Source organism: Rhincodon typus, chromosome 30 (assembly GCF_021869965.1).
Source record: "Rhincodon typus isolate 14 chromosome 30, sRhiTyp1.1, whole genome shotgun sequence".
Taxonomy (NCBI): Eukaryota; Metazoa; Chordata; class Chondrichthyes; order Orectolobiformes; family Rhincodontidae; genus Rhincodon; species Rhincodon typus.
Window position 1 is genome coordinate 36,046,066 of NC_063361.1, and position 24,484 is coordinate 36,070,549.

Below are 24,484 nucleotides of genomic sequence, written 5' to 3' on the forward strand. Positions count from 1 at the left end.
GCTGAGCTGGCTTTCCCATTCTGGCTTATTCTTCATTTGGACACAAGAACAATTTTATCCCCTCACTCCGGGTCAGTTCATACAGATGGAGTGTGGTCATTATACCCATAGAATCCCTACAGTGTGGAAGCAGGCCTTTCAGCTTGTCGAGTCCACACCAACCCTCCGAAAAGCATCCCACACAGACTCACCTCCCAGCCAGATAACCCTGCATTTCCCACAGCTAATCCAACTAGCCTGCAGATCCCTGGACTCTATGGGCAATTTATAATGGCCAATCCATCAACTTGCACATCTTTGGGAGCACCCAGAGGCAGACACGGGCAGTCACCTGAGGGTGGAATCAAACCCGGATTCCTGGCACTGTAAGGTAGCAGTGCTAACCACTGAGCCTCCATACCGTCCTGCTCTCGGGCTGGTTTAACTTGCCAGTTGAAGCTGCAATTTGACCAACGTATTAAAACATGGTAAACCCATTGCTGTTACAGTAAAAAGAATAATCAGGGAAGGTTATGATCTGACCTGAAAACCACGGACAGGACATTTTCAGGAGTGTGTGGGAGTGGAGGCCAGGCTGTTCCTGTTGCAGAACACACTGGGTTGACCAAGACAGTAGATCAGTGGGTCAGAATGAGAGCGTGGCTCTGGGAATGGCAGGGAAAAGGAGTGAGACAAGGTCAAAGGAGATGGCTGCAGTATGTTGTGCATCTCATTTGACCATATCAATCGTGTTTGAACATAATTGTAAAAAGACTTTTAACAAAAAATAAATCTTTTGAAGCTTTTTTTGGTCCAGTAATTTCAAATCCAAACACCACCAACCCATTGAAAATGCCTTACTTTAAACTAATATACCCCAACTAATATAGCTGTAAAAACAAAATCTTTCCTGGTCTCACTCTCTCAGAGTTCTTCGTCATACCCTATATCCATGTTTAATTTTGCCCAAACATTAATTTAAAATTAGTTCAGCCAATAATTATCATTTTATCTGCGTCTAATCCTGAACACGGAAATTGAGGTTTTCAGATTCAATGGTGTAAATGACAGGAAAGGAGGAGAGGGAAATAGTCTGAACTCAATGGGTCAGGTAAAGGCACAGCATAGTTCAATCCTGGTGCAGAACAGAACGCACAAAGGCCTGACTGGAGAGGAGCTGCACATAGGTCTGGCTACCTACCCTGAGCACCGAGGGTGGAATCAGTGACATCTTCAGCTCCCAGAGAAGGTGGCTCCACAGTTGAAAAGGCTGCAGTGGGAAGATGGCAGGTTACAGAAATTCCACAGTCACACGAGTCGCTTTCATTCTCTCCAGGATATATACTGCCCCAACATCAACCTGTATTGCACGCTGCAGCCCAGGAAACCATCTCCAGGGGCTGGTCACAACAACCAACTGAGGAGTTAGGAAAAAGCAAGGGTGCCACCTTTAACATGTTCTCAACCACTGCTGCTGGATTGACCACTGCATTTTCCTCATCACAGCCATCTTAACTGGGTCCGACTATTCCCCTGTTTTCACTATTGAGTTGTTGAGCCAGATGGGCTCAGTTGCAATGAGGTGCAAGGCTCCATCAGAGCAAGGGACTTGATCCAATAGGTGGTCAAACCATTGAGTCCAGGATGCTGCTGGGTTTATGCCTGTTCTGTGCCGAGTCAGTGGATCTCAATTAGCCTGCTGGGAGGGATCCCATCATTGTTGTTGGAGCCTTAGGATACTGGAGGGATAAACTCACCCTCCTGGTCGCTATCCTGGCTGCATTTATTCACTGATGAGAATATTACGCTCAGCTTTGATATCTCATATGGACAGGCACTACCTTCTCAATAATGGTTAAAGGTGATGTGTGTGTACTGGTCCAATGGTTTGTAATGACCAGAATCCAAGGGATGGAAATAAACATATGAACAAGGAACAAGCTTAGGCCATAGGCCCTTCAAGCCCGCTCCACCATTTAATAAGATCATGGTTGATCTGATTTTAACCTCAACTCTACATTGTTGCATATCCCTGATAATCTTTCATCCCCTCAGTGATCAAGAATCTATCTAGCCCTGCCTTAAAAATATTTAAAGATTCTGCATCCACTACCATTAATGAAGGGAATTCCAAACACTCACAACCCTCTGAAAGAAAATAAAGTTTCCTCATCTGTTTAAATGGGCAACCTCACTCCATTTTCAAACTCTGACCCCTACGACTTCCAGATTCTCCTACAAGAGGAAACATCCTTTCCACATTCACCCAGTCAAATCCCCTCAATATCTTATGTGTTTAAGTCACCTTTGATGTTCTAAACTCCAGAGGATATAGGCCCAGCCTATCTAGCCTTTCCTCAGAAAGCAATCCACTCATTCCCGGTATTTGTCAAATAAACCTTTTCTGAACAGTTCCCAATGCATTAGCATCATTCTGTAAGTACAGTGACCAGTGCTGTACACAGGACTCCAGATACAGTCTCACCAATGCCCTGTATAACTGCAGCATAACCTCCCCACTCCTGCATCAATTCCCCTCACAACAAGCCATCACATTCTGTTAGCTTTCCTGGTTATTTGCTGTACCTGCAAGCTAACCTTCTGTGATTTACGCATGAGGACACCCAGAACCCTCTGCATCTCAGAGCTCTGCAACCTCTCACCATTTAGATAACATATAATATATACATTTCTTTTTAGTTCTTTCTGCCAAAACAGACTATTTCACATTTTTCCACACGGTGCTCCACATTTGCCAGATCTTTAATCACACAATGAACCTATTTATATTCCTTTGTAGGCTTCTTATATCCTCTTCACAATTCACTTTCCTGCCTAACTTTGTGTCATCAGCAAATTTAGCTCCAGTACTTTGGATCTCTTCATCCGAATTATTTCTACAAATTGTACAGAATTGAGGTCCCAGCACTGACTCTTGGGGTACACCACCCAGGATATCCTGCCAGCCTGAAAATGACCAACTTATTCCTCCTCCTTGCTTCCTGTTAGCCAGCCAATCGTCTCTCTGTGTCAATGTGTTAGCTTCAACACCATGAGCTTTTATAATTTGCAAAAACCTTGGCTCTGGCACCGTACCAAATGTCCTCCGGAAATCTAAGAACAATGCATCCACTGGTTCCCTTTTATCTACAGCACAAGTTCCTTCTTCATAGAATTCCGATAAATTAGTTTAACATGATTTCACTTTGACAAAGCCGTATTTGCTCTGCCTGATTACCTTGAATTTACTCAAGTGCCTGTTCAAACATTGTTAATAATAGTCTCTAACACTTTCCCTATGACTGAGATTAAGCTAACTGGCCTGCAGTTTCCTACTTTCTGTCTCCCTCCCTCTTTGGATTAAGGAGTTGCTTTGGCATTTTCCAATCTCAAGGAATCTTCCCAGAATCTAATGAGCTTTGGAAAATTAAAACCAACATATCAACTATTTCACTGGCTACTTCTTTTAAGACCCTGGGAAGAAATGCATCAGCACCTGGGGACTTGACAACTCTCAGTTCCAACAATTTGCTCAGTTCTATTTCCCTGGTAATTGTAATTTTCTTCAGTTCCTCCCTCCATTTCAATTCCCGACTGACAGCTACTTCCGCAATGCTAGTTGTATTCTCTACTGTGAAGACCGGTGCAAAATACCTGTTCGATTTGTCTGCCATCTCTTTATCCTCCATTTCTAATCTCCAGCCTCATTTTCCACTGTCTCATGGATTATAATGAGAACAACACCTTGTGAGCCATCCTTCAGAAAAGGGTTGATTAAAATGCAGGGGGGTGTAAATGAGCAGATGTACATGTGACTGATATATGTTGCTGACAGAGTACAGTTTGTCTACATGGATAACATACCAGTACGTTTCTGTTTCTTAGTCCTTGTCCGATCAACAACGAGCGGACCAACTACAGTGGTAAAATCAAGAGGTTAAAAAATGTTACTCAAACCTAATAGAGAGTTAATTTTAAATTTACAATGCAGAAACAGGCCATTCGGACTAATTCACCTGTACCAGTGTTTATGATTCATGCTAATCCCACTTTACTTTGTCACATACTATCAACATTTCCTTCTATACTTATGTCTGTACACATCTAGGTGTCCTTTAAATGCACCTATCACAACTACTCCATCTGGCAGCAAATTCTACATTCTCATCATGTGCTAAGCAAAACGTATATCTGATAAGGCACAAGACAGGAGTGTCATGCAATACACTTCATTTGTCTTGGACAAGTGTAGATCCAAGACTCAAGAAGCTCAAAACCATCAGGTACAGAGCAACCCCAATTGATCAGCAGGTCATCCACTTCCTAAGTCAAAATCCTGGAACTACTACCTAATGTCAGAAGTCACACGACACCAGGTTATAGTCCAACAGGTTTATTTGAAATCATAAGGAGCAGGGCTGTGAAAGCTTGTAATTTCAACTAAACCTGTTGGACTATAACCTGGTGTCGTGTGACTTCTGACTTTGTCCACCCCAGACAAAAACTCGCACTGTTCAAGTGACTGAAGTAGGCATCTTGCCATTATCTTCTCAAAGACCATTAGGGATGGGAAATAAATGCTAGCCTAGCCAGCGATACTCTTATCTCATGTACACATAGAAAGAAAGTTTACTCTGAAATCCTTGTTGGATTCATTATCTTATATTGATGGCTGTCGTTAGTCTTCCCCAGATAGAAACATCTATTCTGCATCTATCTTATTTAACCCCTTCATAATATTCATAACCTCTATTGGTCACCCCTCAGCCTTCCCTTCCTAAGAGAAAAGAGCTCCAGCCTGTTCAGTCTTTCTGAAAGGTATAGCTTCTCTGCCTGGTATTATCTTTGTACATCGCCTTTGGATCTTCTCCAGTGTCTCTACATTCTTTTTAATTACGAAGTAAGAAATAGCAGGAGTAGGTCATATGGCGTCTCAAAGCCACTCCAATATTCAATAACAGCGAAGCTGATCTTCAACTTTTACTTTACTTTTCCAAGTTATCCTCATGTTCCCTTAAAGACTAAAGATTTGTCAAAATCATTGATCTCAGTTTTGAACCTATTTAAAACAAACAAACATCCATAGGTCACCGCAATAGAGAATTCTGAAAATTCGTAACTCTCTTAATGAAGAAACGTCTTATCATCTCAGTCCTATACAGCAATTCCTGCAACTTGACACTAATTTCTGCGACACAGAGACAGGAGCAGTATACAGTAAATGTGGTTGAACTGAGGTTCAAAGGAAGTTTAACATAACTACCCTGTTTTTCAATTCTACTCTTCTCAAAATTCATCCCAACATCCTATTTCCACTTTTGGTGGCCTTGTTCATCTTATTATTTAGATTTCATATATTCAACCTTGTTATTCTGAAGCAAGATTTTGAGGAAGGACATTGAAGAAACAATCGGATTCCTACTTTTGTTTATCATGCTGGTGCCTGCAAATCATAGAATTTAATCCTGCCTGAGCTGTGATTACAAATCCTTCGTTGTTATTAAATTTCTGGTTGCTAATTAATATTCAGTACACAAAGAGTCGATATACACAACTACAGCTGCAGTTAGGGTTGTAATGTGATTTAGCGGAGAGGGAGTAGAGGTGTATTGTGTTACAAAGTCAGAAAAAAATTGTGTGAGTTGCAGGGGCTCAATGGAGAACTGGTGCATAATGTGGCAAAACACAATGTACAATGGTATGACCAAGGCTGCATCACTCTGGGAACATCCTGAGTGGAGATGTGATACATGATGGAGAAGTCCATAATTATTGGTGGCCTGAGTTTCCTGGTGTTTGGTTGCTCAGCAGAGAACAGTATGGTTATCTTTTGTCCAGCTACTCAAACCTAGTTTGTAACATGTCATCCCTGCCTTGTCCGTCAAGACCACAGAACTGATATTAAGGTCACAATCCAAAATTCGGGAACATTTCACACCCTAATTCAGTAGGTTAGACCATCTGTCAGCAGAACTGTGTCAATTAAAAAAAAGCCCAAAAGTTAGTGCAGACAATGAAGGACAGAGAAGACATGTTAATAATTAAAGATAACAAACTCCTGTGGTCATCACTGAAGATACAAAGACAAGGTTGGTAAGAGATTTGAATCAGGTTCTGATCATTCTCTCTTGTTACACCAACAGGGTTTGTTTCCTTATGATCTCCTTCATATATTCTCCTAATCAAGAAGAGTCTGTCTGTCACTATTATCTTCACGACTATCAATAACAGCATCTTGGGTGTTTACAATGCCACACAATGAGGCTGTTGTTCTGACATCAGATTATAGCACTCTGCGGGGGACAGCAGTCAGGGAGCATGATGTATCTAACCTGCAGGACTGGATGATGTTGAAATACACATTTCATTTTGCTTTTGGTTTTTCAGTTTGATGAACAAGAAAATCAAGTGCAGGAAAATAAAAATTGGTGAGGTCGCAATTGAAAACTCTGAGTTTTTAATCTCCGTAAATAATTCTCAGATAGCAGAAATCAAGGTTTTAGAGATTTTAGAAATTCGAGCAGGCTATTTGCGGAGAGCTATTTAATCGACAAGAATAAGTAAATAGGAAAGGACACAATAATCTTCATAATTATCTTCAAAGTCCTTAACTCCGTGGGATGTGGGCATCATTGGCAAAGACAGCGATAGTTACCCATCCCTAATTGCCCCTGAAATGAGCAGCTTACCCATTTCAGGGGCAGTTAAGAGTCAACCTTCTCAGTGGTTTGGCATCTAAGGATGGCAGATTTCATTCCCTAAAGGAAATTAGTGAACCAGATGTCTTTTTTTAAAGCATCAAATCAGTTTCAAGGCCACATCACTTTCAATTCCTGATTGATTGATAGAATTTAAAGCCCAGCAGCTGCTGGGTGGGATTCGAACCCATGTCCCCAGACCATTAGCCAGGCCATTGAATGGCCACTCCTGTGACATGACCACTATGTTACCACCTCCATTTATACTATGTAAATATTGTTAGTTTAGTGCAAATACTGCTGTCTGGACTATAACAGTAGAAATAAATAATTTCAATTTGATCTCAAGCCAAGATACAAAGTAAGAAATAAAAGCCTTGGTATAATTGCACGCTGCCAGTGGATGGTGACATGTCTAGCTTATTGAATGTGTGTTATGTGTGTTTAAGTGAATGCAACCAGGCACATCGAGATCTCTTACGTTTCAGCCGATGAGCTCTCTGTTTCTCGTGTAGCTGCTCAAGCTCCTCCTGTTTCGCCTGCTCAGCCAGCTCAATCTGCTTTTTGTTATCTTTCAGGGCCTGTAGTGGAACCAACGCATTGTTAACGTGGCTTCCAGACACAAATGTGTAACAGTTTCTCATATGGTCAAATTGCAGCACATTAAATAAAGAAGAAAGACCAAGTCTTGGCCTTTATTCCCAGCCTGGTACAACTTGCTTGATCAGAGGTAGGCAGCCATTGCAGTGGCACAATTAATCTCAGTGCCACTTGGTCGAGGGAAACACGGTATGAAAGGAGACAAACAGCTGCTATTAAAACAAATTCAAAAGTCTTCCTTAAAGATACACATAATAATAAGCTCACAAAAAGTACTGATTAATTGCCAAAACGGGGATCTTTGCAGAAGACAGAGAGTATGGCCAGGGTACTGAATAAGCACTTTGCACTTGCCTTTGTCAAGGTGAAATAACTCCATGAAGTCTAAATAAAAGGTGTACTATGCATGTGTAAGTAGAGGGTGACTTGGTGACAGTACACTGACCCAGCTGGCTCAGAGCCAGCTGCTAGAGTGACCAGAACCCCTGACACTCCTGTTTATATCTGTCAGCCAGGGCTCCCTGATTGGACCAAGTTAACAGCCCCAATCAGGGAATTCATACTCTGTGAGGCCCACTTGACTGACCTCGTTACAATCACTACACAATGGAGAAGATGTTGCCAAAAGGAGGCAGTTAAAACCCTGGATGGGCTAAACTGGATGAAAAGAGTGGGTATTAGAAAGGCTGGATGTATTTAAAATTGGACCAGATGAGATGTAGCAACATTGTTACTGAGAGATAAAGCTGAGGGGATAGGGAGTGGTAGGGGAATTAGTGGGGAAGTGCACTGTCCAAAGTTTTCCAATCCTTATTAGAAAACAGAGTGGTGCTGGAGGACAGGAAAATTACAAATGTTACACCTTGTTCAAACAAGGACATAAGGATAAAACCAGCAATCTTGTACCAGTCATTTTCATGTCTGTGATGGGAAAGCTTTTAGAAATGATAATTCGGGACAAAATGAACAGTCACTTTGTCAAGTCAAAAATAATTAAGGAAAACCAGAACAGAATGTTAAAGAAAAACCTTGTTTACATAGAAACATAGAAGATAGGAGCACGAGGAGGCCATTTGGTCCTTCGAGCCTGCTCTGCCGTTCATTACGATCATGGCTGATCGTCCAACTCAATAGTCCAATCCTGCTTTCTCCCCATAACATTTGATCCCATTCACCCCAAGTGCTATATCTAGTCATTTCTTGAATACAATCAAAACTATTTGGTTGAATTATTTCCTGAAGTGGGTGGGTTGGTGAGGATGATGCAATTGATGTGGTGTAATTGGACTTCCAAAAGGTGTTTGACAATGTGCCAAAAGACTGGCTTGTCAGCAAAGTTAGAGCTCATGAAATAAAAGCGACAGTGAAAACTCGATATGAAGTTGTTTGGGTGACCAGTTCGGTCTGTGGGAGGAGGTTCCGCAGGAGCTAGAATGAAGACCACTGTTTCTTCTGGAATATATTAATGATCTAGACTTGGCTGCATATGGCATTATTTCAAGTTTCAAATACTGAAAGCTTGGAAGTATTGTGAATTGTGAGGAGGGTAGTGATTATTTCAAGAGAACATAGAACAGGCTGGAGACATAGATGAATGAATTCTAATGGACAGAAGTGTGAAGTGATTACATTATGATAGAAAGAATGGAAGGAGATGATTGATACTGGGCTCCACTTTTCAGACAAAATGTAAATTACAGAGGGTGCATAATTATTTAGAAAAATAATTACTGAAATAATTATGCAGATAGCTTGGAGAAGCTGAGGCTGTTCTCCTTAAAGAGGAGAAAGTTGAGAAAAGGTTCGATCAAGGTGTTCAAACCCATGAAGAGTCTAGAGACAATAGATAGAGAGAAATGGCATCAATTGGCAGAATGGTCGAGAACCAAACGACACTGAGATGAGATAAATGACAAGGGCATCAATGGCATCATGCGGGAAAATTTATTTACACAGTCAGTGGTTTACTCTCACATTCTCTTATTTCTTTTCCATTTCTTGACCATCTTCTGTTGAAATATAAATTCTTTCCCATCTTCAGTCTTACCACTCATTTTGGTAATGTTATAGGGCTCTTCCTTTAATTTTATACAATTTTCTTTTGTCCTTTGAGCTACATTTTGTCAACTTTTCTGCTGGGGTTTTTGGTTTATTCTTTAAGAAAATGTGTGTCAGTTTGATGCAGTGGGATTCTGGGGAGGAAGAGAATTGGACAGTTTGTTACAGTATCTGGATCATCTCAAGGGACACGGAGGCAGAATGGAGCTGTGATTGCAGCTGGCAACACTTCAAAAGTTGCAATGAAACTCAAAGGATGGTGAATCTGCCCTGAAACATCTAGCAGTTTGAACAGAGTCAGTACCTGGATGCTTCCCGTTTTTGCTAAATCAGCAGGGACCCAATACCTCTGAATTACAGGAAAGCAGCAACAATGAAACACCACATGGGTTAAACAGGAATTACTCACGTTTGAGATTGCCTCCTGTGCCGGCTCATCATTCAGCAGCTTGGCTTTGCTCAATGCCTGTTCGAAGAATGTCACTGCAGTCTGAAGTTTGCTTTGTTTAACTAGGAGAATTTAAAAAAAATAATGAAGGTTTATGGATCGTGTGAATTTGCTCTCTGTTATTTTCTCCTGCTGCCCTGGGATGAAGCAAGTGTCCTTTCTGTCTGTTTAGAGTCAGAACATCATCACCAAGTGCAACATTAGACAAGCGCATTAGGATTTTTCCTTTAAAATTCCTGCTCCTTCGTAGGGAAGCTCTTGGATTCAACTCTACTGACATTGCATAGCTGAGAGCCGGAAGCTCCAACAGGTGAATTTCAATTTTATAGACGCGTAGGGAGTTTGAGTGGGTTAAAAGGAACACTGTTCAAAGGGACACCGACTCCAACCAGCTGTCACATTTGGTCATTCTGGATAGTTATTATATCTAACACAAAACCCAGTGACCAAATATACAAGATAATCTTGGATAGTGGGCCTGAGGTGATCAATTAACCAAGGTTGTAGACATGCTCGCCGAGCCAGTGTGTATGATTGCAGACGTTTCGTCACCCTGCTCGGTAACATCATCAGTGTGCCTCCGGTGAAGCGTTGGTGTTCTGTCCCGCTTATTATTTATATGCCTCAGTTTGTTGGGGTGTTTGGTATTACTTCTGGTTCAGTTTCTCAGTGGTTTGTACACAGGGTCTAATTCAATGTGTTTGTTGATGGGGTTCCGGTTGGAGTGCCAGGCCTCTAGGAATTCCCTGGCATGTCTCTGTTTGGCTTGTGCAATTATGGATGTGTTGTCCCAGTCAAATTCGTGTCCCTCATTGACGATGTGTAATGAAACAAGTGAGAATTGGTCATGTCTCTTGGTGGTTAGTTGGTGTTTGCGTATTTGTATTGTCAGTTTTCTTCCGGTTTGGCCTATGTAATGTTTCTCATGGTCCTTACATGGTATTTTGTATATTACACCGGTTTTGCTGGTTCTGGGTACGGGATCCTTTATGTTCGTCAGTAGCTGGTACAGGGTGGTTGTTGGTTTGTGGGCTACCCTGATACCTAGGGGTCTGAGTAGTCTTGTGGTCATCTCTGAAATGTCTCTAATGTACGGTCGGGTGACTAGTGAGTCTGGTCGTGTTGTGTCTTCCAGCTGTGGTCTGTCTTGGAGGTAATGGCGGATTGTGCTTTTTGGGTATCCATTTCTTTTGAAGAGTCCGTACAGGTGCTCCTGTTCTGCTTTGTGTAGTTCCAGGTTGCTGCAATATGTTGTGGCTCATTTAAATAGTGTCCTGATGTAGCTTCGTTTGTGGGCGTTGGGGTGGTTGCTAGTGTAATTGAGTATCTGGTCAGCATGGATGGTCTTTCTATATATGCTAGTCTGGATTTCCCCGTTGTTTTTGCATTCTACCATTATGTCCAGGAAGGACAGTTGGTTGTTGTTCTCTTCTACTTTTGTGAATTTTATCCCAGTGAGGATGTTGTTTATGTGTTGGTGGGTTTCTTCTAGTCTTGTGCGTTTGATAATCACGAAGGTGTCATCTACACATCGGACCCAAAGTTTGGGTTGTATAGTGGCGAGCGCTGTCCATTCTAACCTTTGCATTACCGCTTCTGCAATCAGTCCTGATATTGGGGATCCCATCGGTGTTCTGTCATTGAAGGTGAAGTGGGTTGTGAGGCACAGATCTAGTAGTTTCATGGTGGTGTCCTTATTGATGTTGTTGGTGTCCTGGGGCGCCTGCCTACTTGATTCGGCCAGCAGTATGGCAATTGGCTAGGTCGATGTTTATGGATGTAAATAGTGTTGTTACGTCGAAACATATCATAATTTCGTCCTCTTCTATCCTGGTGACCTTGATGATGTTGAGGAATTCTTGGGAGGAGTGGATGGAGTGGGTAGTGTTGACGACTAAGTATTTCAATTCCTGTTGGAGTTCTTTCGCAAGTCTATATGTTAGTGTACATAGCTGTGAGACAATGGGTCTGAGGGGGACTCCCGGTTTGTATACCTTGGGGAGTCCATAGAATCGGGGTGTGTTGGATCCCTCTGGCTTCATTTTTTGGTAGTCTGTCTTGCTGATGTCTCCTGAGTTGTGTAATTTCTTCAGGGTTGTTGTAATCCAGTTCCCTAACTGTGGTGTCGGGTCTATTGCCATCTGTTCATAGGTGTCAATGTCTGCTTGTAGTGCGTTAGCTTTCTCAATGTGTTGGGTTCTATTGAGGATTACTGTCACGCGTCCTTTGTCCGCTGGTAAGATTACAATGTTCTTTTCTTTCTTGAGTCTTTCCAAGGATTTCCTCTCTTCTGTGTTGAATGCGCTCCACCTACCTTTTTTGCTAAGTATTGGGACTATCAATAGGAGCACCAAAAGGTGTCTTCAAAAGGAATGGATACCCGAAAAACACAATCCACCGTTACCTCCAAGACAGACCACAGCTGGAAGACACAACATGACCAGACTCACTAGTCACCCGATCGTACATTAGAGACATATCAGAGATGACCACAAGACTACTCAGACCCCTAGACATCAGTGTAGCCCACAAACCAACAACCACCCTATGATAGCTAACGACGAACATAAAGGATCCCACACCCAGAACCAGCAAAACCAGTATAATATACAAAATACCATGCAAGAACTGTAAAAAACATTACATAGGCCAAACTGGAAGAAAACTGATAATACAGATACACGAACACCAACTAACCACCAAGAGACACAATCAATTCTCATTTGTCTCACTACACACAGACAAAGAGGGACACAAATCCGACTGGGACAACACATCAATAATCGCACAAGCCAAACAGAGACATACCAGGGAATTCCTGGAGGTTTGGTATTCCAACTGGAACTCCATCAACAAACACATTGAATTAGACCCAGTGTACAAACAACTGAGAAACAGAACCGGAAGTGGTACCAAACATCCCAACAAATCGAGGCATATAAATAACAAGAGGGACAGAACACCAGTGCTTCACTGGAGGCGCACTGACAATATTACCTAGCAGGGTGACAACATATTTGCAATCAAACCCACCGGCTCGGCGAGCATGTCTACAACATCATCCACAACCTGAGCTACAAATCTTTTTAAAAACTTTAGATCAATGAACTCTTGTATCACATTTCCCACCAGAAATAATGTAAACTTCATCATACACTCTTCAGTCCTTTGACAGACAAATAAAGTTCTGACAGAACATTATAGCATGCCTCAGGCAGTGATTTTCCCATTCTGCATGTGTGAACTCAGCTAGTTTCTGTCAGAAAGATATTCAAACCAGAAACCTAGGACCAAGCTCCCTCAGCATTCTGCAGCATCCCAAATTTAAACATGGGATTTATAAATTCATCACCCCAAATGTGTTGGAAGATTATTTTGTTTGCAATAGCATTGCTCATTTTTAGTACAAAATTATGGAAAGTTACAATATAAGAAATTTGAAGCTACAAATATGGCCAAACTGGATGAATACGGGAGGATTTGTCGTAAGTTTGGTTTTGGGAAAGACTTTGCAGAATATTCCATCTTACGTTCAGCCTGTGCCACAAGCACATTGGCGTTCATTTTCCACTCTTCATCTCCCGTCTTTTGTGCCGATGCCAAAGCCTTTAGACCATAATCTCGAGCTTCCACATTATTGCCGAGTTCCAGGTGACATCGTCCAATCTCATGGAAGAGCCAAGTACGTTCAAGGTGGGTTTTCGTTAGAGGTTCCTTCTCCGTCCAGCTGTGAAAATCCCAAATAAAATGATGCAGTTTCCCAAAAGCAGGAATTTTTAAAAGCATAATTTTTATTTCATAAAATTAGAATTTTGTAAAATGAACAATAGACAGTGACTCAGTTAATGCTGCCTAGACTGGCATGGAGTCATACAGAAACCACCCAGAATGGCACTACATGTGTTGGAACCAGCAAACTGTGGTACTCAGCTACAGAGACTAGAAGCTGGAACACTTTCCTCACTGGCTCTGGTTCTACATTTGAATATATGAACAAGGATTGGCCATTTGACCCTTTGAGACTGCTCCACTATTCAATAAAATCATGGTTGATTCAATTACTCCACATTCCCACATGCTCCTGATAACCTTTCAACCCCTCACATAACAAGAATCTATCTCCCTTGGACTTACAAATATTCAAAGACTTTGCTTCTACTGCCTTATCAGGAAGAGAGTTTCAAACACCCTCAGAGAATTTTTTTGCCAATTTTCTTAAATGGGCCACACCTAAGTTTTCAACAGTGACCCCAGGTTCTCAATTCTTTTATAAAAGGAAATATCCTTTCCTCATTTACCTCTAAGGATCTTATATGTTTCAATCAAGTCACTACTGTTATGGACCAGACCAAATCCCCTTTAAATATATCAAGGAGATAACCGAGATCCTAATCTTTATCTTATTTAAAGACAAGTGTAAGGTGCTGTGTTCCAGATATAATTCGATTGGTCACACTCCTCATTGTTAAACATATTTTATTCTTCCCCTACAGGAATAATACAAACAAAAGAAAAAAAAGAGTTGGTATAATTTTAACTCTATTGGAAAACTTAACACAATATTAGATTATTTAACTACTAAACAGCAACTGTTCCAATATAGTAACATTCCATAAACACACATAAGAACATAAGAACTAGGAGCAGAAGTAGGCCATCCGGCCCTTCGAGCCTGCCCTGCCATTCAATAAGATCACAGCTGATCTTTTTGAGACTCCGCTCCACTTACCCGCCCGCTCACCATAATCCTTAATTGCTTCACTGTTCAAAAATTTATCTAGCCTTGCCTTAAACACATTCAGCGACTTCAACCACTTCACTGGGCAGGGACTTCCACAGATTTACAACCCTTTGGGTGAAGACATTCCTCCTGACCTCAGTCCTACATCTGCTTCCCTTTATTTTGAGGCTATGCCCCCTAGTCCTAGTTTCACCTACTAGTGGAAACAACCTCCCTGCTTCCACCTTATCTGTTCCCTTCATAATCTCATATGTTTCTATAAGATCTCCCCTCAAATATATAGACCCTTGGCAAAGGCAAATTCAATACAATAGATTGTCTCACATGCTATGTATCTCCAATCCAAGAGGAAAAAACATCACGAGAAAATTCTGGCAGAGAAAAAGAACTCAAGCATTTTTCTGTAGCAGGGGGAGATGTATATCAGCTTCAAAACCCCAGCAACTAATGAAAGTTAAACTAAAACTCTGGTTCTGTGGGAGCCTGACTCCACCCATTCATGCTGCTTTTATTTACTGGAAACCCAAGGCCTCACAAGCTGTTTACTTTATTAAACTGGAACAGTCTGCTTCATACCTCTGTTTCAACCTCTCTTCATAAGAAAAACCAGGACAAAATACACCTCTTAAAGCCATAGTATTGTTACCTTTCCTATTCTTCCAAACTTCGGCACAAAATCCCTAACCTGTCCAACCTTTCCTCAAAAAATAACCATTCCAGGTTTTAGCCTGGTAAACCTTCTCAGAATTGCTTCCAATGCGTTTACATTCTACTTTCAATAAGGAAACCAATATTGTTCACAATTCTTCAGATGTGGTCTCACCAGAGCCCTGTATAATTGAAGCATAACTTTCCTACTTTTGTATTCAATTCACCTCGCAATAAATGGTTACATTTTATGAATTTTCCTAAGTACTTAGCTCTCTTTCTGTCTTGAGGTTAGATGATGTGTGTTTGCAGGTTTATCAGTTATCACATCCAAGCCTCATCCTGCCCTGTCTGATGGTCCACACAGACAGATGCCTTTAGGTCAGAATTATTGGGTGATGGAATCTTGACTGATTTTGCCTTTTTGTAGCCTAAAGTGCTGAGGCCAATTACAGTAACGTTTCTACCAACCAGCTGAGATCAGTCCATGGAGCACAGTGCTGGGATTTTCCAGTTGCTATGTTTAAGTGCTGCACAAAACCATAGACCAATGCTCTGGCATAATGGTTAATCTATTGGAGCACACAATCTCAATAGCAAGAGGCCTCTTGTATTTAGAAGGTTAAGGAATGATCTGATCCAAAGTCTTCAAGATACTAACAGGACAAGACAGACTGGATAAAGATAACCTATTTCCACTGGTTGGGAATTCTAGAATTAGGAGCATAGCCTGTGAATTAGGGCCAGACCATACAGGAGAGATATTAGGAAACATTTCTACGCACAAAAGGTGATAGATGTTTGGAACTCTCTTCTGCTAATGGCAGTGGATACTATATCAGTTGTTAATTTTAAAACTGAGACAAATAATTTTTTGTTAAACAAGAAATGTTAAGGGATATGAGCAAAAGGCAGGTATATGGAGTGAGGTTACAGATCAGCCATGGCAAAGCAGTTTGAGGGGCTGAATGGTCCATCCCTGTTCCTATGATCTGACGATAACATTAAGCGAGGCCTTATCAAAAAAACTTGAATCCCATAGCTATCAGAATTCTTTTTTTTTTATTCATTCATTGGATAGTGCACGTTGCTGGCTGAGCAAATATTTATTGCCCAGATGGCAGTTAAGCATCAACCACATTGTTAGTGTCACATGTTGACCAGGCCAGGTAAGGATGACAGATTTCCTTCCATAAAGGGCATTAGTAGGTTGCCATTAGACTAGTTTTTGAATTAAAGTTTCACCATCTGCCATGGTGGGATTTGAACCCCATCCTCAGAGCATTAGACTATGTCACTGGATTACTAGCTCAATGATACTACCAACAGACCACCACAAACACCCCAATACATAAAACAGAGAAGGACATTTAGCTCCTCAAGGCTGCTCTCCCATTTAATAAGATCTTACCTGACCTGAATCTTAATTTCATGGACCCTTCTTTGGTCTTGAAACACAACACCATCTCACAAAAATCTATCAATCTCCGTTCTGAAATTTCCAACTGACCACCAACCCCCCATCTCAAACAAACTGCCTTTTAACCTCAAAGGGAGAGAGTTCCAGATTTCACCTCCTTTTTGTATGAAGAATTGTTTAATGACATCGCTCCTGAATGTCCTGGTTGTAATTTTAATGTTTTATCCCTTTTTCTGGATATCCCCTCTTCCACTACCAGAGGAAACAGTTTCCCTCTACCCATACTATTACCTCCTTTCATCATCTACATTAACTCAATTAGAAGTCCCCTCAATCTTCCATATTCAAGGCAATACCATCCTAATCAATGCAACCTCACAATCGGAGACCCAGGATCATTCTGGTCAATCTATGCTGCTCCCTCTCCTAGCCCAGTACCTTCTTCAGATGTAGTACTTAAAACTGAAGACGGGATGAATAGGGATTTCTACAGAGTTTCATAGAACTGAAACCAAATTCCATCCTCACCAACACATGGACAAGGAACAAGAGTAGGCCACTCATCCATTCAAGCCTGCTCCACCATTCAATAAGATCATGGTTCATTTGATTTTAAGGTCAACACTACATTGTTACATATCCCTTGATAATCTTTCATCCCCTCAGTCACCAAGAATCTATCTTGCTCTGCCTTAAAAATATTTAAAGATTCTGCATCCACTGCCTTTGAGGAAGGAAATTTCAAAGAATATTCTCTGAGAGAAAAAGCTGTTTCCTCATCTCTGTTTATCCATCTCTGTTCCATTTGCAATCCACTGCCCTTGAGAGAGAGGCCAACAATCTTAAATTATCTCTTGTATTTGACAACAGTTTTTTTAGTGTACTCCATACTTGAACCCTGAAATCTATTTACTCCTCTATTATTCCTGGTTTTTCACCATTTAGAGAATAGTTTGCTCTTTCTTGACATCCAAAAATGGATGAGATTGCATTTCCTACATGCAGCTGCTACATTGTTTCTCTCTCATGTCATCAATCAATATTGCTTTCCAATCTCTGCTTCCAGCTTCACTAATTACCATGACACTGAACCTAGAACATGGGGGTCAATTAGTTCAGTTGGTTGGATGGCTGACCGGTGACACAGAGTGACGCCCACATTGTGGTTTCAATTCCCACTGGCTGACGTTACTATGAAGGATTCTCCTTCTCAACCTCTTCCCTCGCCCGAGGTATGGTGACCCTTAGGTTAAACCACCACTGATCATCTCACTAATGCGAAAGCAGGACTACCGTGAGTTCACCTTTTAACGTGGAATCATCAACAATAAAAGGGAAAAGGATCTGTTTAGATCCCTACTTTTTATCATTTAATGTTGGATGGTTGGATTCCAATGCTTCCCAAGCATTTTCCTACTATGACACCAAATCAATGTTTGAAAATTGTCACAATCCCTCAGTGAGAACTGGCTAAGACTGCCACGAGAGAAAGGACCAGCAGGACAGTTACTATTCATAGCAAATATCACAACACCCTAAAATTTCAACTTGTGACCCCATTTGGAGTCCCAACCTCCATTTTGGGAAGCCCTGAGCTTGAGAGTGAGAAATCACTCATTGATACTCTACTTCATCACATCAGAAGAAGGTCACATCAATTGGCTATCAGTATGTGGGTACCAATCCACACAACGGAATTCCAGAAATGACTGTGTCAAGTGAGGAATCAATGTTGAATTCAGTGCTTTATCCAAAAATGCCAAGCTGGAGATTTGGTGTCACATCTGTACGTTGCACTCCTGATACAGCAGCACCTCTGCCGCACAGCCTTAAACCCAATTCAGGTGTGTAGGATACTTACACAGGGGGACTCTGCTCTTCCACCTTCACCAGATTATAGGAGGGTCTTGTACCAGGACCAACCGTCACTTAGTAGTTTACCCCAGTACAAGATCCTCTTCCCATGCAAAATACCTTCAGAATTTGGAACCCGACAAACTGCTCACGGCTTGATGGGGTTTCAGGTTAATCCTTGTTGGCATCTCAACACCATGCCTCATACTTACGCCTCCACAGCCTTTGAAAATTCACCAATCCTTGCGTACGCTCTGCCAATGTTGTCCAGGGCTCTTGATTTTGCTTCCAAGTTGTCACTGTTTACAATTATAAAAACAATGATGAGGAAGGACTTCTTTGTAATACTATTTTTAAACATGTTAATTCTGTCCAATTGTTCAGGTTAACTTACTGGACTCGAGCCTCATTACCATGTTTGGAGTCAGGCAGGTACTTTCAGTCTTTCGGTCAATCCTGCTCTCAATACTGAGGCCGGGAACCTCTGGTTTTCTGTCTGCCTTCGACTTACGCTCAGCTGCCATCCTGGCAGTACAGTGCCATGAGACATACCGAGCAGTGTCACTGGCAGCATTTACACAATACCTTAACATCATAAAATCTCTCAACGTGCTTCACCAGCACTTCATCAGAAAAAGTTTATCACTGAGACACACATCCTGGGACAGGAGATCACACAGTTGGACACAGAGATACATTCAGAAAGGAATTCAGATCTGCTGTAGGCCTGGCTGCCAATGATAGAGCGATCAAAATCAGGGATGTTTAAAAAGCCAGGACTGGAGATCACAAAGGATTGGAGAGGCAAGAAAAGGCAAAGCCATTGAGGGATTTGAAAACAGTATCCACTTTACGTGTTTATTCTTTGCTAAAAGAAGCCCTTTATTTGTTCTTATTACCCAAGACATCAGTTCCCCTCTCCCAGCTCCATCAACTGATCAACCTTTTTGTCTGAGTCTAGACTGTGAGACTCAACCTGTCCTTCTAACTGAATACTTTCTGGCAGGAATCACTATGGTAATGAAGAGGACTGATTTTACCTCCCCCTTTCCTCCCTCTTCCCCCCCTCATCTCAATTCCTCAGAAAATGCCCAGCAGTGCTGCACCTTCCCCACCAACATCAGATAAGCTGTGAGAAAGCCTTGGACCTGTGCTGGGGACACTAATTCTCTATTGTTATAGTGGAAAACTGAACCCAACTCCAGTGATGGTGCTTCAAAGTTGGTGTTAATTGTGCATTAATTGGGTGTTTAGTTGTATTCAGGAGGATAGCATTGACTAAGGAGACTCTTGTGCTCCTATACAGTCTTAAAAATGGGCAGAAACTGTGCTTGTTGGGTTAGGAGCCACATGTTAGCATTACGTGTCTCTGTAAATAGAATCCCATGAGTTTAAATAGCATCCACTTCTATCCTTCATTGTTTGGCTATCTAGACTGGGATGGTCTGGGAGCAGCAACAAGCAATGGATTGCACTCACAATTTTTTGGCAATTTGCAGGTCTTTCTGATGACTTGTCAGAGCATCCTCAAATTCTCCCAGCTCAACCTGGGCGAGTCCAATGGTGTTGTACAGGTTGCCCAGGAATTCGGCCTTGTTAGGAACCTCTCTCTGTGACCACTCCTTCACAATTTGCACCAACTCCATGGCCTTAGTCTTACATTCCTCAGGATAGCCATCAGCCAACACTGAGCAAACACAAGACAAAAATGACAGGTGAGTGAACCTCAAGACACATCATTCATTCCACATGAATCCTTCTCTCCCTTCGCCGCACCTCTCCCCTATTTCTCTCTCGCTGACTAATGCACTCAGATTTCATGCAAAGTAGACATTGGTACCTCATCCAAACTTGCTGTGCGAGCTCAAATGGCTATACCATCCTCACACAACAGCCTCACTCATTAGCTTTCCAGCAATAATCACCAGCTTTTGATCACAAGCAACAATTCCTCATTTTCCCTCTTGACTCAACCTTGGGACTTGGTGGTTCATATGATTCAGAACACAGATAAGTGATACCTGTCCTTGGAGTGTTTGATGGGGACAGTGTACAGGGAGTTTTACTCTGTATCTAACCCCATGCTGTCCCTGTCCTGGGAGTGTTTGAGAGGGACAGTGTAGAGACAGCTTTACTCTGTATCTAACCCTGTGCTGTCCCTGTCCTGGGAATGTTTAATGGAGACACTGTAGAGGGAACTTACTCTGTATCTAACCCTGTACTGTGCCTGTCCTAACAGTTTGATGGAGAGTGAGATTAATGTACCTGACTACATTATATGTTACTCAGGTGACTGTAGTGGGAGATTCATTCTAGTGAAATTTCCTACTGCAACAGTGAAGGACTTTTTTTGAGGATTTGTCATTCTCACGTACACATGTCAATCTCCTCCATGCGCTGGAGGATGAAAGTCGTTTGCTCTGTCTCAACTTGCTTCCTCTGGGTTTTCCAGCTTTGTGCCTTTATTCGCTGTTCACGGTCTCGGGCAAAGATTGGTTTCTGCTGCCTCCAGAACTCGGTGCGTGTGTCCAGGAATGTGATCCCGTTCATGATCAGTTCCTGGATGCTGCCTCCACTCTCTGTACTGGTTTTCATCAGTTCTGATTCCACCGTGGAAAAGAAGAATGGGGAACATTTTGGTCTGTAAATCTCGGAATAAAGAAAATGCATCAACAATTCTTACAATAATCCCACACTGCCCCCTTCTCAAGCCCTCGCTGCCAAACTCTCTCTACTTCTCCCAGAATGCCCCCTGTTGAATGGGCAGTGCCAGCTCATATTGCGTTCTGAGCTGATGCTCACCATAAAGATTGCTGCCATCATCCTTTCTAAGTGTCAGAAACTGCAGAGTCTGCTTGGCGTAGTGTGGGAGAGGGAAACCCGGTCTCGCTAGAAGAGGCTTTTGTAATTAACAAGATATCGTTTGTTAGCAACTAGCTACAGTTTAATGGCATGCTGGATGCTGGGAATCGCGAGCTAACCTGGAGAATGCTGGAAAACACTCAGCAATTTTGGCTGTATGTCACAGGACAGTTCTGAAGAAGTGTCATACTGGACTTGATGAGTTAACTCTCTCCACAGATGGTGCCAGCCCTGCTGGGTTTCTCCAGCATTCTCTGATACCTTGACGTAACAGAGATTCAAGGAGGGACTGACTGTTGGATCTCACTCTTTGAAGACTCTAAACTGCTCTACCTACAAGTCCATTAGACATCACCGTGGTGGGCAGTGCTTATGGTACTCCCCAGTATTAACCCTTCCAGACCCATATGCAACAAAACCATCAGATAAGTCTCAGGAGGACTGACCTCCATATGTCCCACTTTGCGCCTATTAATCCCCTTCTCCCTCAGCTCTGGGGTACTGAGGTCAATTGTCCGAGGTGCGATCAGGTAACAGCAGAGCTGGCTGCAAATTAGGACTTTCCTGAACCAGGGCGGTCCTGAGTCAAGGGAGGCATTTTTATGATTATTTTTTAATAGTTGTTTTGATGGGCAGCCTCTCTGCTGGACAAGCAGAACAGGAAGGTGGTCAGCCCTCAATCTAACCCTCCCTTTCCAAAAGCAGCTGCTATACTGAGTGATCGGTGCTGGTGGCAATGGGAGAGCGGCTCCTTTAATACCTTCCCCGTCTGTCTGGGGAAGTATTGGACCCTCTCTCTGAGCCTCCTCTTCTTGACAGCCACTTGCATCATTAACACTGACGTTCAGGACAATGGATGAGCTTTCCAGCCTGCTCCTCAAAGAACCTCTTAATGCTCAATGGCAAAGGGGCATTTTAAATTGAACATTTAAAATTGTGAAAGGTTTGTTGTTCTGGAAAGACTGAAGCTCTCACTGGTGGTGCGTGCCTGCCCTGCAGCAACTTGCATTTATGTAGCACCTTTCACAACTTCAGGACATTTCAAAGGGCTTTATAGTCAGCAAAGTACTCCTGGCAGTGCAGTCATTGCTGTAGTGTAGGAAGCGTGGCAGCCAATCAGTGCAGAGCAAAACCCCATAAATAGTGATGAAGTAATAGCGAGATAATTTGTTTTAGGTGGTGATTGAGGAATAAATGTTGGCTGGAACACTGAGAATGTAACTGTTCTTTTACAGACTATGGACGGGTGATGATCCACCTGAGGGTACAAACTGAGCCTTGAATTGATGTCTCACTGAGAGTCAGCATCTCTGACAGTGCAGGCCTCCCTCCTAGGAAGAGAGAAGTTATTCTCTTTTTTGGAGGAAGTTAACTTGGACAGATGATCATTATGGAAGTCTCACTTTAAATACCAGAGAGAGAAGGGAGAAGGGAATGAGTGTATCCCGAGAGACCTCCAGAATCTGGGACCTGGGTGAGGCTGGAAGAGGTCCCAGACATAGAGAGGGGTGAGAATGGTTGATGCTGGAGCCTAATGGCTGGATGGTAAGGGGTGGATGACATGGGGGTGGTGGAGGGTGGGGGCTGTTGTGGGGAGTGGAAGCTATGCTGCAGTCTACCACAAAGAGTAGAAGATCTTCCAGTTTAATTTGAGGCTGCGTTGAGTTGGTGGATTAGACTTTCATAAGTTGTCGCAGTACAACAATCAACCTAATTACAAATAAAGACTAAGCCTGGGCTCCAGCACCCGGGCCCCACTTCTGCTGCTACATCTTATGGTCTTAAAGTCACTTTAGAGTTTTCGCACAGGTGGGCAGATCGAGCAGTGAGTAACTGAACTGATTACCTCCTCATTAATGAAATTATACAGCGAGCAGATCTTTACCCTTGTCCAGGAGCAGATTCTCCAGGTACTCCTTGTCTCCATACAGCTCTCCCAGAAGCACTCGGACAGTTTTGTTGGTTTTCGGCTCATCCTGGTCTGTTTTCATACTCTGCTGCTTCAGGTTTAATTTCTGCCTTCGCAGTTGAGATTTGGTTTGCGGTAGTGCTTTCTTAGTGAGAGATAGAAAGTGTCATCAGTCCACTCTCATTGTCCTGGAGTAACAATAGAACTAAACAAGGTCGCAGTTTAAATCTCAGCACAACATGTGATTAATCTAAATTCAATATCATAGAGTCATACAGCACAGAAACGGACCCTTCGGTCCAACCAGTCCACATCGACCATGTTTCCAAACTGAACTAGTCCTACCTGCCTGCTCCTAGCCCATATCCCTCCAAACCTCTCCTATTCATGTATTTATCTAAATGTCTTTTAAACTGTACCTGCATCTATCACTTTCTCTGGTGGTTCATTCCACACACGAACCACTCTCTGTGTCAAAAAAGTTGATCTTCATGTCCTTTTTAAATCTTTCTCTTCTCACCTTAAAAATACGCCCCATAGTTTTGAACTCCCCCATCCTGGGAAAAAGACCATTGTCATTCACCTTACCTTTGCCTCTCATGATTTTATAAACCTCAACAAGGCCACCCCTCAACCTTCTATGCTCCAGTGAAAAAAGTTTCAGCCTTTCCAGACTATTTTTATACCTCAAACTCTCCAGTCCCAGCAACATCCTAGTAAATCTTTTCTGAACCCTCTCCAGTTTAATAATATCCTTCCTACAGCAGGGTGGCCAGAACTGCACACAGCACTCCAAAAGAGACCTCACCAACATCCTGTACATCAGTAAATTAAGTATGTCTGGAATGGAAACCTTGTGTCTTTCATGGTGATCATGAAAGTATTGGGTCTTCATAAAAATCCATCTGGTTCACTAATGTCATTTAGGGACAAGAATCTGCTGTCCCTACCTGGTCCGGCCTACGTGGGACTCCAGACGCACAGCAATGTGATTGACTCTTAACAGCCCTATGAAATGACCTAGCAAACCACGCAGTTGTATCAAAATTGCTGAAGAAAGCTATAACTTACATGGACTGATTGTCACGTTCTTAAGGGTAATTAGGGATGGACAATAAATATTGACCTGACTCTCAGTTCCAAGAATTAAGTATCAATCTTACCATATCCCAAACCCAATGTCTTCCCACATCCCTGAAACCCAACAGTGACTCCCACCCGCTGCCTTGATGCAATTAGAGAAATTATTTTTTATAATCCTTGTGAA

At 42.3% G+C, this 24,484-nt stretch overlaps 1 protein-coding gene across 6 annotated transcripts in view; it reads right to left on the reverse strand.

The window, feature by feature from the left end:
* The window catches only part of odad4 (outer dynein arm docking complex subunit 4), a 106,064-nt gene that overhangs the window by 74,647 nt on the left and 6,933 nt on the right, over nucleotides 1–24,484 (reverse strand). For 3 of the 6 annotated variants that reach the window (XM_048614575.1, XM_048614573.1, XM_048614576.1), the window contains exons 5-11: nucleotides 23,194–23,362; nucleotides 20,822–21,046; nucleotides 19,926–20,133; nucleotides 18,659–18,745; nucleotides 13,314–13,510; nucleotides 9,745–9,845; nucleotides 7,159–7,258 (exon numbers count right to left, since the gene is read on the reverse strand). In XM_048614575.1, coding sequence (XP_048470532.1) covers nucleotides 7,159–7,258; nucleotides 9,745–9,845; nucleotides 13,314–13,510; nucleotides 18,659–18,745; nucleotides 19,926–20,133; nucleotides 20,822–21,046; nucleotides 23,194–23,362 — 1,087 coding nt within the window. Of the gene's footprint in view, nucleotides 1–1,180; nucleotides 1,250–3,843; nucleotides 3,895–7,158; nucleotides 7,259–9,744; nucleotides 9,846–13,313; nucleotides 13,511–18,658; nucleotides 18,746–19,925; nucleotides 20,134–20,821; nucleotides 21,047–23,193; nucleotides 23,363–24,484 lie in introns of all 6 variants that reach the window. The other 3 variants (XM_048614571.1, XM_048614574.1, XM_048614572.1) reach the window with 2 other exon arrangements.